General features: G+C 40.3%; 1 protein-coding gene across 2 annotated transcripts in view; it reads right to left on the bottom strand.

The window, feature by feature from the left end:
* ide (insulin degrading enzyme) overlaps nt 1-13,730 on the bottom strand; it is a 47,702-nt gene that overhangs the window by 6,939 nt on the left and 27,033 nt on the right. The window contains exons 12-19 of one of the 2 annotated variants that reach the window (XM_004915879.4): nt 11,803-11,905; nt 11,418-11,540; nt 10,670-10,752; nt 8,203-8,347; nt 4,771-4,881; nt 4,409-4,529; nt 860-951; nt 6-117 (exon numbers count right to left, since the gene is read on the bottom strand). In XM_004915879.4, coding sequence (XP_004915936.1) covers nt 6-117; nt 860-951; nt 4,409-4,529; nt 4,771-4,881; nt 8,203-8,347; nt 10,670-10,752; nt 11,418-11,540; nt 11,803-11,905 — 890 coding nt within the window. Of the gene's footprint in view, nt 1-5; nt 118-859; nt 952-4,408; nt 4,530-4,770; nt 4,882-8,202; nt 8,348-8,743; nt 8,889-10,669; nt 10,753-11,417; nt 11,541-11,802; nt 11,906-13,730 lie in introns of both variants that reach the window. The other variant, XM_002939092.5, reaches the window with a different exon arrangement.

The raw sequence follows: 13,730 nt of genomic DNA, 5'->3' as shown, positions 1-13,730 counted from the left end.
CTTACTGTCTGGCAGCTGTACTTCCCGGTATCGGACCAGCTGACTTGGAAGAAGAGGCTTAGTGTGGGCATGTTCAATAAGGGTGTCCTCTACCATCTGCATAATGCCCATGGCAGCCTAAGGGGCAACATAACGTACGTTATTTCATGGAAGGTAAAGCAATTACATTGCTTATATACAGGCCCATATATTACAAATATTTATTTGCAACAATTAACAACACCTGTGTTCCTGCAGAACCTATAGATGCGCATTATAGAAATATTTATGCTGCATTCTTATGTGCAGTGAACTGGTGTTTTGTTTTTTAATTTGCTGCCTTCATTTGACTTAAAGTTTCAAATGGGGGTCACTGACCCTGGCAGCCAAAAAACACTGCTCCGTGGGCTACAATTTTATTCTTTTTTTTTTTTTTTTAACTTATTCTTTTGTTCAGGCCCTCTCCTATTTATACTGCAGTCTCATTTAAACCACTCCCTGATTAAGGAAATTTGGACCCTAGTAACCATGACTGCTGAAATTCTAAACTGGAGATTTGCTGAACGAAAAAGTGAAATAATAAAAAAAAAAAAAACCCCACAAATAAATAAAAACCCAACTGCAAATTGTCTTATCATTTTACTCTCTACATTATACTAAAATTTAACTCTTAACAACCCCTTTAATCATATTCTATCCCATAAGACACTTCCATAACCCTAGTGGCTAATATCTTACACCACGCACAGAAAGGGTGCCCCACAGTGAGCAGTTCATTGCTAATAGGCTTCTTACAGATCCTGGTATGAGGCCGAGAGTTTTAATACTACAATAATAGAGGGATAAGGTGTGTATTTTAGTAACAATGTGTGTAACCCACCTGCTTTGTGATGTTTCCATGCACAAGAGCTTCCACGTGCAGCCGAGACAGCAGCTGAGGGATGAAGGCCTTCAGGCGCAGGAGGGTGACATCTGCAAGGCACACAGGATATTGAAACTGGTGACAACACACAATATTATTATCTAATATTTCAAAAGCTCCAAGCAGCCCCAGAGCAGTGTAAGTAACAGAGAAATGTAGAGATTACATACAAATACTGGCAGGGACTTTGGAAGGGCCCTATTCGTGGGAGCCTCTACATATAGCATTTTACTACTTCCATCTATTATATGTTGTTAAACACTGTAATTTACAAGAATCCAATCTGCATGAATGTAATGACATTTTCAGAATGAGGAAGACGAGCAGAGAGATATTTCCCTTCTCTGGATATTCAGGGACATGGCTTATACACCTGAAAAACAAGCAATTACCCAACAGCAATGGAGTCCCAGGCTTTCATTTAGCTTAAATTCCGGCCTCTTTCTTACCAGTGAAAATCATATTTATGTAAAGTTTTAATGCTGGGCTGTATTTATTGGCAGTTTGAACAACATTTGCTATAAATAAAGCACAGGACCCCCAGTTATATCCATGCAGGAAGTAAGATGTGCGGAAACTGGGCTGCATAATAGCCCTATGGAGATCTGTCATTTTAGCCAGACGGCAGCTTAAAGGATAGGTGAACTTTTAATAAGTGAATATAAAATGGATGAGAGTGCTAGTTCCAAGAAATTAAGGGAAATATGTACTGTTAATATGAATGAATTGTGTCGACCGTGATCCTGTCAGGTGAAAGATGTACTTCAGGTTAGGTAAGATGTGAGACAAGTTATCTGAGATTTCTAATGGCACTGTCAGTATAAAATCTATTTATATGACCAGTACATACATCCCATGGCATCTTAAAAAAAATGAATGCAAATTGTAAAAGTGCTTAGAATAGCAACCATATCCATTTTACATTCACTAATTTTAAAGGTTTACTTATCCTTTAAGCAGTGTTGGCTGAAGGGGTTAAGTGGCACTCACTGTACGGCCCAAAAAGACATCACTCATGTTATAAAGCACTCGCTGCCTGACCCAGATTCCACAACGGCTCTGCACACATTCATGTCCCAGAGAAAAGAACTGTATTCAGTCGCTGCTGGAAGATAAAGATGGAGCCTCGGGAGTGCAGGGAACATGAGTTATGGCAGTGCCAGGAAAGCAATGAAATATTGCTCAAAACCCTGAGAGAGGTTTGTTAAAGTAAATCCATTCAGGGACCCAATGCTTTCCCAGCTGTTGGTCAGATGGTAAGGAAGTAATATTATAGTGTGTGTAATAGCATTATGGCTGTGTAGGGAGGTGCCCGTCTGTATTTTATACAATATATTATACAATACACAGGCTATCGTCTCACAATAGCAATGTGTTTGTCACTGGACTGCCCAATTTGGCTGCCATTTATGAGGGGAAAGTAGCCGAAGCTATACATCAAGCCAAATAACCGTGCTCACAGGGAGGTATAAGCAATCTAGAGTACCACACTTATAGCGCTCATTCAAACATAGCATGTTTCCTGACCAGTAACTGGGCAAGCTATATGGCAGCTTTCCCTTTAGGGGGGTCATTCTAGTTCAGGTTCATGTTTGCTTACTGCTAGACTGCACATAACAGCATTTATAAAAAAAAAATGTAAAAAAAAATATGGACGCTGAGAGATTGACCGGGGTAGGGGGGGACTTACTTATTCTATATGCCTTATATATAAGAGCCCAAGGGTCTGTGCCTAGAGCAGTAGATACATGAGGCCCTTGGGTGCGTATAGAGGACGAAGAAAAAAAACCTTTTTCTGGACCCCCCCCCAGCTTAAAGGGGGCAGTAACGTTAAGGGTATCCCCTCTCCTATCTTGGTGCATACACCAATCACTCAAGAGATGAGGCAGCAAGAGGGGCATGGCCAGGGCAGAGCCGTATATAAATATGGTGCTATATAGAGGTGTATGTAGGAACTGGGCACTAGGCACCTACATGTTACCATTTCATTACATCAAGGCCTATACCTAATTATAAATACAATCTCAGTTTAGGATCTGTGCGTATTTAAGTTAAACGCGTATATTAGAGAGGTGTGCCTCCATGACAGCACCCATATTTTGTTTAAAATAAGCCCACAGATGGCAAATGGAGAGTTAACTTTTATGACTGTACATGTGATGTGGTTATTGTATATTTCCAATGATAGCCCGGCACTTACACGCCTGGGACCTTCCATAGAGACAAATAGGATTGTTACAAAAGCATTTTAGCTTCTAAAATAAACCAGATTTGCAAACACAACCTATTGCCTTTAATGGCTATGACTGAATTTTGATTGGCACTGTTCTTGGAACAAAAATTTAGAAAAAGGTAAAAGTAATAATTTTGATTTTATTTAAAAATACATAATGAATTGCTACGGTGGGAACAAGAGGAGGAAATTGCCGCTCTCAGTGTAGGCAAACGCTAGCAATGGAACATTTACTCGCTGCTTGTCTAAGTGTTGCTATGGCAATATTTTTGAGGGCATCGGAGCAATAAAAGGATAGTAGCACAGCTTGCTGTTTTGCTTATAACAGCCTATTTTAGAGGAATAATGCAATCGCTTCAGAAAGCATTAGGAAGAAATAAGGACTTATTTGCCCTTTAAAGTGCTCCTTCTTCAGACCTACTGGCTGTATGGGGATACGGAGATGGTTGGGCTGAGGCCGGGGTGACCTGAGGTAGTGGGGGAATTAATATTTTGCTTTGGTACAGACAGGGAAAGCACGGGGGGGGGGGGGGGGGGGGTAGAGTCAGCAACATTGCATTCTCTCAATGTATAAGGGTCTGACTGGGGGTCCTTTTCTGCAAGTTCTGTGGGCTAAGTGCATTTTTTTGCTTTCAATGCATCATGGCAATCGCCAGGAGGAGATGCTCCCAACACAATTGTGGCTGAATATGAACACAGTATTGATGGCACTTCCACACGGATTGGCCACAATATACTGAAAAGTCAGGTAGTTGTTGAGTGACATGAGAGTAAGCGAGATCGACGTGAGATTGCTAAAGTGCTGCAGTGGCTGAGGCGGCCAGGGTGGGATCCCTGGGGCTACTGGCTGGTTGAAGTGGCAGGTAGCGGTAGCTCCAGGGTTTCCCTGCATCAGTAGGCGCACTGCATACAATTCAAACCAGGAGGCAAACAGCAATGAGACTGCAACTTGACTGACTTGTCTTTTAAATGACCCCTACTTTGTATATAGATATTTCCTCCAATTACAAATAAATGGACCTTGTCACATAGCTCCCATTGCTGGGTTTTAGACACAAATACAAAGATGCAGAAGACAGTAACCTGCTATTCTGCTTAACAGATTACTTGCTGGGGTTGAAAGAGATGAAATACATGTTCCCTTTCAAGAAGAGAAGGGTTAACTTCTATTTATGGGTTGTGTAACGTGGCAATGGCGCTGACAATTGCACTCTGCTCACTGAACTTGCAGATATACATGTGCCCTATTCCATGGGTAGTTTCCCATAACTTACCGTCTAAAGCTTCTTTCAGTTCATCCTTGGTCCAAGCCACTTCAGTCATGAGCAACCGGAGATAATACATAGCGTGCTGGTGCGGCTGCTCTGCTCGGAAGTTATTCAGAGATCGCATGTACTGCAAACGAGAAAAATCATTAGGTAACAGAAGGGGCAAGAGGGAAAAGGGGACATTTACCCCATATGTGTGAAGAGTTGTGGTTGCTTGACAAAAGTATATGTATAACATTAAGGTAAGTCTGCCTGAAATACTGCTGGAAAGCTGCTGAGCTGTCCAGCAATACCTACAAGCAAACATGGCGGCTAATGCACATGGTCCCACAGATAAAGGCAAAAAAAAAAAAAAAAAAGGAACTTACCGCTTCTTTAATAATTTCAAATCTTTTCTCATCTATTTCGAAGGTAGCCATTTTCTCAATGATCTTCTTGAGCAAGATGTGCTGCTTGTCGCTGTATCCTTTCAGAGAGAGCTATGGGTGGGGGAAGCCAGTTGTACATTATCAATGTCATGAGAATCAAAGGCAGCCAGAAATAATACCATTTATGCACATTGTCCTGGTTAGTAGTAGCCTTTCCGCTCTCACCAAAGCTTTCGGCTTGGGTTAGTTCTGAAAATGTAAATCAACCCCCCCAGGACACACTGAGTATCAAACACTGCTGAACAACAAATGAAGATGCTTAAATCCAACGTCAGAAAATATAGGTAGAACCCAAGGCAGCTGCTCAGCTGCTCTTTTCTTTGGTGACAAACCTTCCAAAATGGCTCAACACAAACAGGTATCTGAGGCCTACTAAAGCTGTGTATAGATAATGGTGTTTAGTATCTAGCGGAGACTAAACCAACTGGGCTTAAAAATGTTGGTTGTCCCCCTGCATTTTATAACAACAATGTAAATACTGTCACCAACATCCAATCACAACGGATCCATTGAACGTATTTAGCTAGGCCTTAACTGGAACTACGAGCCATGAATCTCAATGAGACTGGGGTTTGTTTTTCTTCACTGGAATTGAAACAGCTGATTGCCCCTCTGTTTAAGGTTGGCTGTTCCAGTTTGGCACAAAATGCTCCTTCACACCTTTTTCAAACCATCTGACTCCTCAGTCCACTGGCAATTCACTTTGTTCCCAGGGTAAGGCATTTTGGAGAGATTTGTTACCTGTGGCTGCAGAGATTTATCACGGGCAACGAATCTCTTCATGGGGGCATTAGCCTTAGATGTCGATAAAACCTCAATTCTACCTCAGGTGTCATCTACAGATCTGAACCAATGACTTCCATGAAAGGGTTCAAGGCTCTTTTCCACTAGCTCCATGTAAAAGGTTGCCGCCACCACCACCACCACAGGCCATAGGACTGTACTACCCCTAAGGACTTTAAATGCCAGGGAATATCCGTACCACAGTACCACACTAAAAAAAAGCCTTCAGGTGAGTGGAGAAACATTCTCAAGCCCAGTTGCTTTTCACTTATCCCCATTAGCAGGCTCTAGTCTTCCACTACATGGAATGGATTTTGCCCCAGCACTGCAAATCTATTTTCTTCTATAGTTACAACATAAAAATCTCTTTTGTTGCCAGTATCAAAATGAATATAAAAATTATTACATGGAGCCAAGGAGATGCTATGAATTATATTACTGAGCACATTCCCCTGGTAGCACAGAACTGCACAGGTTCTGGTATAAAACTAAACACACTGAGGTATAAGGGCCTTTAGCTCCTGCATCTCTATGTAACCTCTGTGTTTGGGTAGGACGCCCTTCTATTGTATAGCGCTGCCGGATACACTGCAACTTAATAAATGTTAATTATTTTCAGCAGAATAAATGAATGGCATGTGCCAGAACACCGCCACTATCCCAAAATGTTTTAAAAAAAAATTGATAAAAGGGGGTGGATCAGTTTTGAAAAAATGCACAAGAAACCAAATTGGCTTCTGTGTTAGAATCTAAAAACATATAGTAAATATACATAAATGGAGGGCACTCACCTTGCATACAAAAAAACAACAATATAGGTGTTTGGTGCAAGAAACCCAAATGCAGTACCCCCCATACAGGGCACCAAAACAGTAATATTAAATAGGATGAGGGTTTGCACACAAGAAACGCAAACACAGTGGTAGTATTAAAAAATATAGTTCTTTATATAGTATACAAAAGATTTAACAGCAGTCAATTTTAATAGCAAGATTACAAAAAATAATACATAGATTTATAAGATGATACATACCACAAAATGTGCATAGGCAAAAGAAGACACACAAGTTAGCGGATACACTTGCCAAAGATGAGAATTACCCCAGGCAAAGAGCCTTTCTCAAGGGGAATCCTTATTTTTTTAATACTTCCACTGTGCTTGTGTTTCTTGTGTGCAAACCCTCATCCTATTTAAAATTAGAATCTAAAAACAAGATGTACAAACTGTAAAACCTATGGTGTATAGTGCATATAAGAATGTGCTAGTGACAGTAGGCTCTGCTAGATAGTAAGGAGATCAGATTGTGAGTGAGTAAGTATGCGTAGTGGTACATGGCCCCTACCCTGTCAGGCCATAGGGCCCCACCGGCAAGTCAGAAAGCAGCTCATACGGCTAGGGATTGTGAAGGGAATGCAGGGCTGGGCATTGTGTTACTGGCTACTAAACAAAACCTATTTGTGGTATCTGTATATCTGTAGCACACCGCATACAAAGAAGGGGCCACCATCATCTTCTTAAAGTGGCTACACACTGGCTGATCCTGTACCATATCCAACTGATCAGCCCATGCACCAAACACACAGATATCATTTAAGGGGGACACACCTAGTACAGCCAAAGTCTTATTACTTCAACAGCCTGAATAAGCAAAATAGCAAAATGTGGCGAGGAGCTGTGGCGCCTCTCTAGCTCCTTATTTGCATTACGCATTGGTCCGACACAGTGCATCAGCTCATGAAAATGCCAACTTGCCCAATCAACAACCAACAGGTATCCACAGAATCATAGAAGAGCCACACCCAAGTAGGAAAGGGGGCAGCGCATCTTTAACTGGGGGAGGGAATGGTACCATGATAAGGTTTTACCTATGAAAGAACTGGAAAGATTGGCTTTGGTACATATCCCTTACTCCAAAAATCCAGCCATGGGGAATGCCATTATCGTCACCTCTTTGGAAAACATTTGTTAAAGGCACTGACTGTAAGGATGATCCTATTAAACACATGTTTATAGAACAGCTCTTGTAAACTGGAGAACCTTGCTGTCACTGGTGGGGTATAAACCAAAAAACAAATTCTCATAACCAGAGCTGTCCAACTGTGGAGGCCCGTGGGCCGTATGTTGTCATCTAAATGATTTTTATAGCCCCCAGTATGCTCAGAGGCTCCATAGACTTCACTGCTTGACATTATTTTAATTCAATCCAGCCCTCCAGCATGCTGTATGGCATCTAATTGGCCCACTACATGTAATTAGTTGGGCAATGCTGATCTGAGACAATCTAAAATGTGCATGGAAACAAACCCATCAGTGTGTATACTCTTTCCACTAGTTCCAACCAGCGGTCTAATGCACAAATTATTAGCACACAAAGGGCATTCAACTCGGGTTAATATAAGCCAAAAAGTGGAGTAAACAAGCACATACAGAAGTCAGCCACATAACACATATACACAGAAAAGGAAGCTGTTTCTCCTCAGGGCAAGTAAATGTGCATAGAAAAGCCAGAGACCCTCCAAAGGGGCAGCAGGAGGCGCTACACATGCCTAGTGACTGAAGCCGGAGAGCTCTCCCCTTGATTTACTTACAAGGATTGCATTCATCCCAGAGGCAATGCCATAGTTCAAACCTGAGAGGCGAGCTGCATATGTATACTCTTTTAAATCATCCTTCAATAACCTTAGAAACAGGTATGTCATGTTGCAATGAAGAGGGTCAGCATATAGGTAGCGACTAGCAGAAAAGAAACACAAAATAAAAGAGGACTTTTGATTCCAAAAGCAAATGACATGGACACAGATGGAGGACGGTGACAAAAAGAGTATGTATATGCAGCACCGTGGGGACTAAGCACTACGGAAATGCTCCCGTGGGTAAAGCACCAGACGCTACCGGACGAATTCATTTTGGCAATTTCGGGAAAAGTCATAAATATAATGCGCCCCATCCAGAAATAGAGACGGGGATGGTATTACATTTTAGGACTAAAATGGTTAAGAAACAAGCAGAATAATAGGCACAATGAAATAAAATTAGAATAACCCCCTCTCTCCCACCCAGTATAATACAGTTTTTTGAGGCAGGTAGAAGTGTATTGGTCTCGCGTCTGCCTGGATGGTAGGTACTTACATACATCCCATAGATGGTATTTTGCAGATCATAGTTCAACCCGGCTAGCTCTGCTGCATATGCATACTCGTTGAGGGAATCTTTAAGCAGTTCAAGGTACAAATAGGCCATGTTACAATGTAAAGGATCCACATAAGCAAATGGGCTGAAAGAAAACATTAAAATTAGGGCTTGGTCTTGATATGTTCCCTCAGGCTGTCCCGGCTCCTTCTGGACTGGTGTCAGGACTCTGAAGATTTACTTACTACACTATAAGAGTTAAGTTAAGGCACAAATCCATGCTAATACATAACAGGAGTTATGGAAAACTACTGCATTGTTTGCTTACTGTACCTGCAACGCAAATTAGTACTGACGTTAACCATTAACATGAGTATTAAAATCAAATTATTAGGAAGACCAATAAAAAAGTATTGTTTAACTGGCAGCAACATAGAATATTTAGAGTAATGGCACATAAGCAGATTAGTAGCCTGCGACACATCTCCTCTCTGCTATGCTCTCCTCCAGGCAATAGTGTAAATAACAGTTGGATTCCCTTGATAAAGGAGATTTATTTTTTATATTATTGATTTATTACCACCTCAATGAGTGCCACATCAATCAGTGCCACGATACTCTTAAAATCCAAGATGGGGGGCTTCTGTGACACCTTTGAAGTCCAAATCATTACTGTTATAGAAGGTCAAAACCTTAAAGCTGGTGCTTTAAGCTCTATATATAAAATATGGCATTACTTGCAATATTCACTTTTAGAGATTAGTTCTCCTTTAAAGCTGTAGTGCCACACAGCTGGCCCGTGGCACCATAACCAACCTTTACAAAATTATTTTAGGCCACTGCACTTAAACAGCACGCCTTTCTAGTCTGTGAGATACAGGTATGCACTGGTGAAAAATGAAGGTTGCAAAGGGGAACTTTAATTCATATGGTTTCTGGGGGTGGGAAGAATCACAGCAGCTATATTGCCCAAAACTATCAGAAAAAAAAAAAACCCCAAAACTGCAAACGTTCATTCAGTGCTTTAGTTGTCCAATAAGAGCACTGAAAGATATGCTGGTAATCAATATACCACTATCTACAATGGACTACTTTCATTTCACATAAATGGGAAGGCCCAATGGTTGTTAAGAACCATTTTAGAACAAAGCACTAGTGTAGCTCAGAAGAAATATTAACCATATGTGAGTCGTAAAACCCCATTATAACAGACTATCAGTGTAATACATGATACATAAATATCACGTGTAAGCTTGCATTTTGTTTGTACTTCCTTGCCTGATGCAGTATGTCATTTTACCTGTTGGTCTCCGTCCTATATTAATATATAAGAAATGCTTCTGCACACATTCCAAATGGGGAAAATGTATTAAATATGAGAAAATTCCAGAATCCCACAATGCACAATGGATAACAGACTATTCGTAACTGACATTGTTATATTTGGGAATAGGTTGTGTTAAATGAAGCTGCTGATATAATTATTCTACGAGCTCTGCCAAGTTTTTAAAAGTTCCTTAAGAAACAACTGAGCCATAAATTATGGGGACCACAAAACCTATAGCCTGCTCTGGACAGCTCTTTGGGAAATGGCGATTTATTACCGGGCATAAATTCAAAGGGAAATGATCAGCAGTTACGATCGGTGGCAGGGAATATGGCAGTTTTACTGCGGCTCAGGCTATAAAGTAAATGATAAAGATTAAGTGCTCAGTCTTCACTTAGTTAACAACGTCTAGAGCGCCAGCCTGCCACATAAATGTTAGAGCTTCAGTTCAGCTCCAGGCAATATCTCCGTGCTGCTCACATAATTGACTCTCGCTGGGTGCAGCGCTGAAAGTGACATTTACACAAAATCAACCAAATTAAGAGATTTGTTAAGGGATTATCACATTTACTTTCCCTGTGAACAACATAATGTCATACCTGAAAAACTCAAAGTTGAGACATGATTTAGGGAGGAAGAATTTATCATCTTGTTTGAACCACAATTTACTCATTGCCGTGTCCTATAGGGGAAAAAGAGGAGACAAGACAAGACACTACTGTTAAAATATATAACATAACTCCCTTTGCCTGGGACAGAAGCAGGAGCCCTAGCAGTCTGGGCAAATGACACCTATACTTGGGGAACAGTAAAGGGGTTCACCTAAAAATGATCTCTTAGTCTAATGTAAAGAGTGATAGTGAGTTTTGTTTATTATTTGTTATTTTTTAATTATTTAGATTTCAGTTCAGCAGCTACTTGGCTGCTAGGGTACAAATTACATTAGCAACCAGGCACTGGTGTGAATAAGAGGCTGGAATTTGAATAGGAGAGGGTCTGAATAGATAGATAAGGAATAAAAAAAATAATTATAATAAAATTACAGCCTTGCAGTTTGGCTGCCAGGGTCAGTGACCCCCATTTGAAAGCTGAAAAGAGTCAGAAGGTGGTAAATAATAAAAAAAAAAATATAACAAAATAAACACCAATTGATAATGCACTGGTACATTCTTAATTTTTACATGTTCTCCGTTAAACTGCTCTTTGCAGTAAATAAATATTAATTGAAAAATGGAAAATGTGTAATGCATTTGTTTCCTGCCTCAAAGGGATAAAAACAAACACCCCTGGGATGGACATCAATCCTTAGGAGAGGACATCGTATCTACATTCCATATAAAATGTTACCTTAATCAGGGCTGGGTATGATGTTGCATCCTTTTCCAAGGGTAGAATCTCAAAATTTGTAGGAATGAACTCATTCTTCATTGGTAGTTTAAATTTACCATTGAGATCTGCCTTCTGCCATTTCTAAAATAATCAGCAAAATTATTATTATTATTATTACATAAATCCCTTGTGTAGTATAAAGGAAGATATCAGAGTTGCATTGCATTGGAATCCCGGTGCATTATACACAAACAGTTCTGGACAGAATGCATTCCATGCACTAATTAAATTACATTCCTAAACGGCCATTAGTTATGATAATACTTATGAAATACATTTCTTTCTGAAAAAGGGCTGTTAATTAGGGAAATGTTTCTAGAATGCGGTTGTGACTGCTACAAACCTCAATAACCTCTTGTGCAAGGTCCTCTTGCTTATACTGGGTGCCGTACCACTCCTCCGTGCGGTCTGTCTTGCCTTCAAAAGACTTGGAAACCACTGCCACCCTGCAACACAGTGATGTTGTGAGGAATGGAGTTCAGCCCGATCCATACACACAGTTCCCCGAATGCCCACATTTTTTTCTTTCCTTTGGAGAATGAAGCTCCGGTGCCAAATATTCAGCCGGTCTGCATTTTATTTTAGACACCCATAACTGTAACCTTTAAAGAGGGAAAGAGAGGTGGCTCTGATGTTCCTCTGGTTAGGAAAAAACATTAGAAGCCTCAGATCAGTTTTCTCACATCTTCCTAACCAGAGGAACATCAGAAGAACACTCTTTCTTTCTCCTGACAACTTGCTCAATAGGATCACAGTTGGAAACTGACCAGTAGGTGGTGCTGTGGTAACAAAATTCATTCATTTTAACCCGTACACATTTCCATTAATATCTAGGAATCTTAAAAATAAAAAAAACGAATGAATGTAAATTGCAAAAGTGCTTAGAATAGCACACTCATCAATTTCACATTCACTTTAAAGGTTTATTTATCCTTTAACACACTTTCACCTCTTCACCTCTTGTATTGGTTATTGATTGCTTTATATGTTACTCTGTATGTCCAATGTATGAAACCCACTTATTGTACAGCGCTGTGCTTTATAAATAAATGTTAATAATCTTCAAGCCACGTATGATTGCAGCCATTGATTTAATGGGATAGTATAGACCTACATTTTCTGGCCATGCCCCCAAACACTGTTTTATTGGGTTTTTCCCCATATTTGGCCAAATATTGAATAGGATGAATTCCACACCAAACCTGCACCGTAACTTGTATATGCAAATCAGCCAAATCACAAGAAAATCGTCACCTTCTGACACAAATACCACAACATATGCTTAAAACACAAACCCGCAGGCTGCAGACTGCCCAACATATCTGTGACATATGTGACCAAACATATAAATGTGATTAGGCCCAGCCAATCAGGCTTATTTCTGTTAATTTAGCAATATTACCAGACAAACAAGTTTTTCTGTATCCGGCCATACACACACATGTATGAATGAGACGACTAACTAGAGACAACCCATACACTTTGCCTTTAAGTTTTCTGAGACACACGGGGAGAGGCTACACCATGCCAGATAAAAGCAGGGCTGCTAATGAGAGCACCAGCGTAGGCTTATGATCTATAAAGGTCACATCATTAATTCTAACAAACACCACAATTCACTAAGGCGCATTTATAGCAAAAACAGCCATTAACACCAAATGTCAGAACTTGCAGGAACTAATAAAAATGATAACTAAAATGATTGCTAGGCCCTTTGCCATTTCTCATACAAATGACGCATCGTCTCTGGCAGTAGGAGAGTCAATAGGTGCTACAGTACTTTTTGCTAAACAGAAGAGGGGGAAATACCCGCCTGTGTTCAACTTGCAAAACTGGGCTTGTGCTGAAAATGTGCTCTGCCTAGTATACACTTTAATATAAAACATGGCTAGTTGTTTTATTGCCATCCCTTCTAGCTCCCCTTCCATGTAATTAAGAAATATTTTTTAAATTAAGATAATGAGCTCTGTATACACCAGCCTTCTCCCTTCCACAGCAGTTGCCTGTGTCTCAGGCTTGGCAAGGACTTCATGATTGGGCAAGATCATTTAATTAAAGGAACAGTAACACCAAAAAATGAAAGTGTATAAAAGTAACTAAAATATAATGTGCTGCTGCCCTGCACTGGTAAAAGTTGTGTGTTTACTTCAGAAAGTCTACTATAATTTATATAAATTAGCTGCTATGTAGCCATGGGGGCAGCCATTCAAAGGAGAAAAGGCACAGGCACATAGCAGATAACAGATAAAACACTATTGTATTTTACAGAAC

Source organism: Xenopus tropicalis, chromosome 7 (assembly GCF_000004195.4).
Source record: "Xenopus tropicalis strain Nigerian chromosome 7, UCB_Xtro_10.0, whole genome shotgun sequence".
Classification (NCBI taxonomy): domain Eukaryota; kingdom Metazoa; phylum Chordata; class Amphibia; order Anura; family Pipidae; genus Xenopus; species Xenopus tropicalis.
This window is presented reverse-complemented; position numbering and strand designations above follow the sequence as displayed.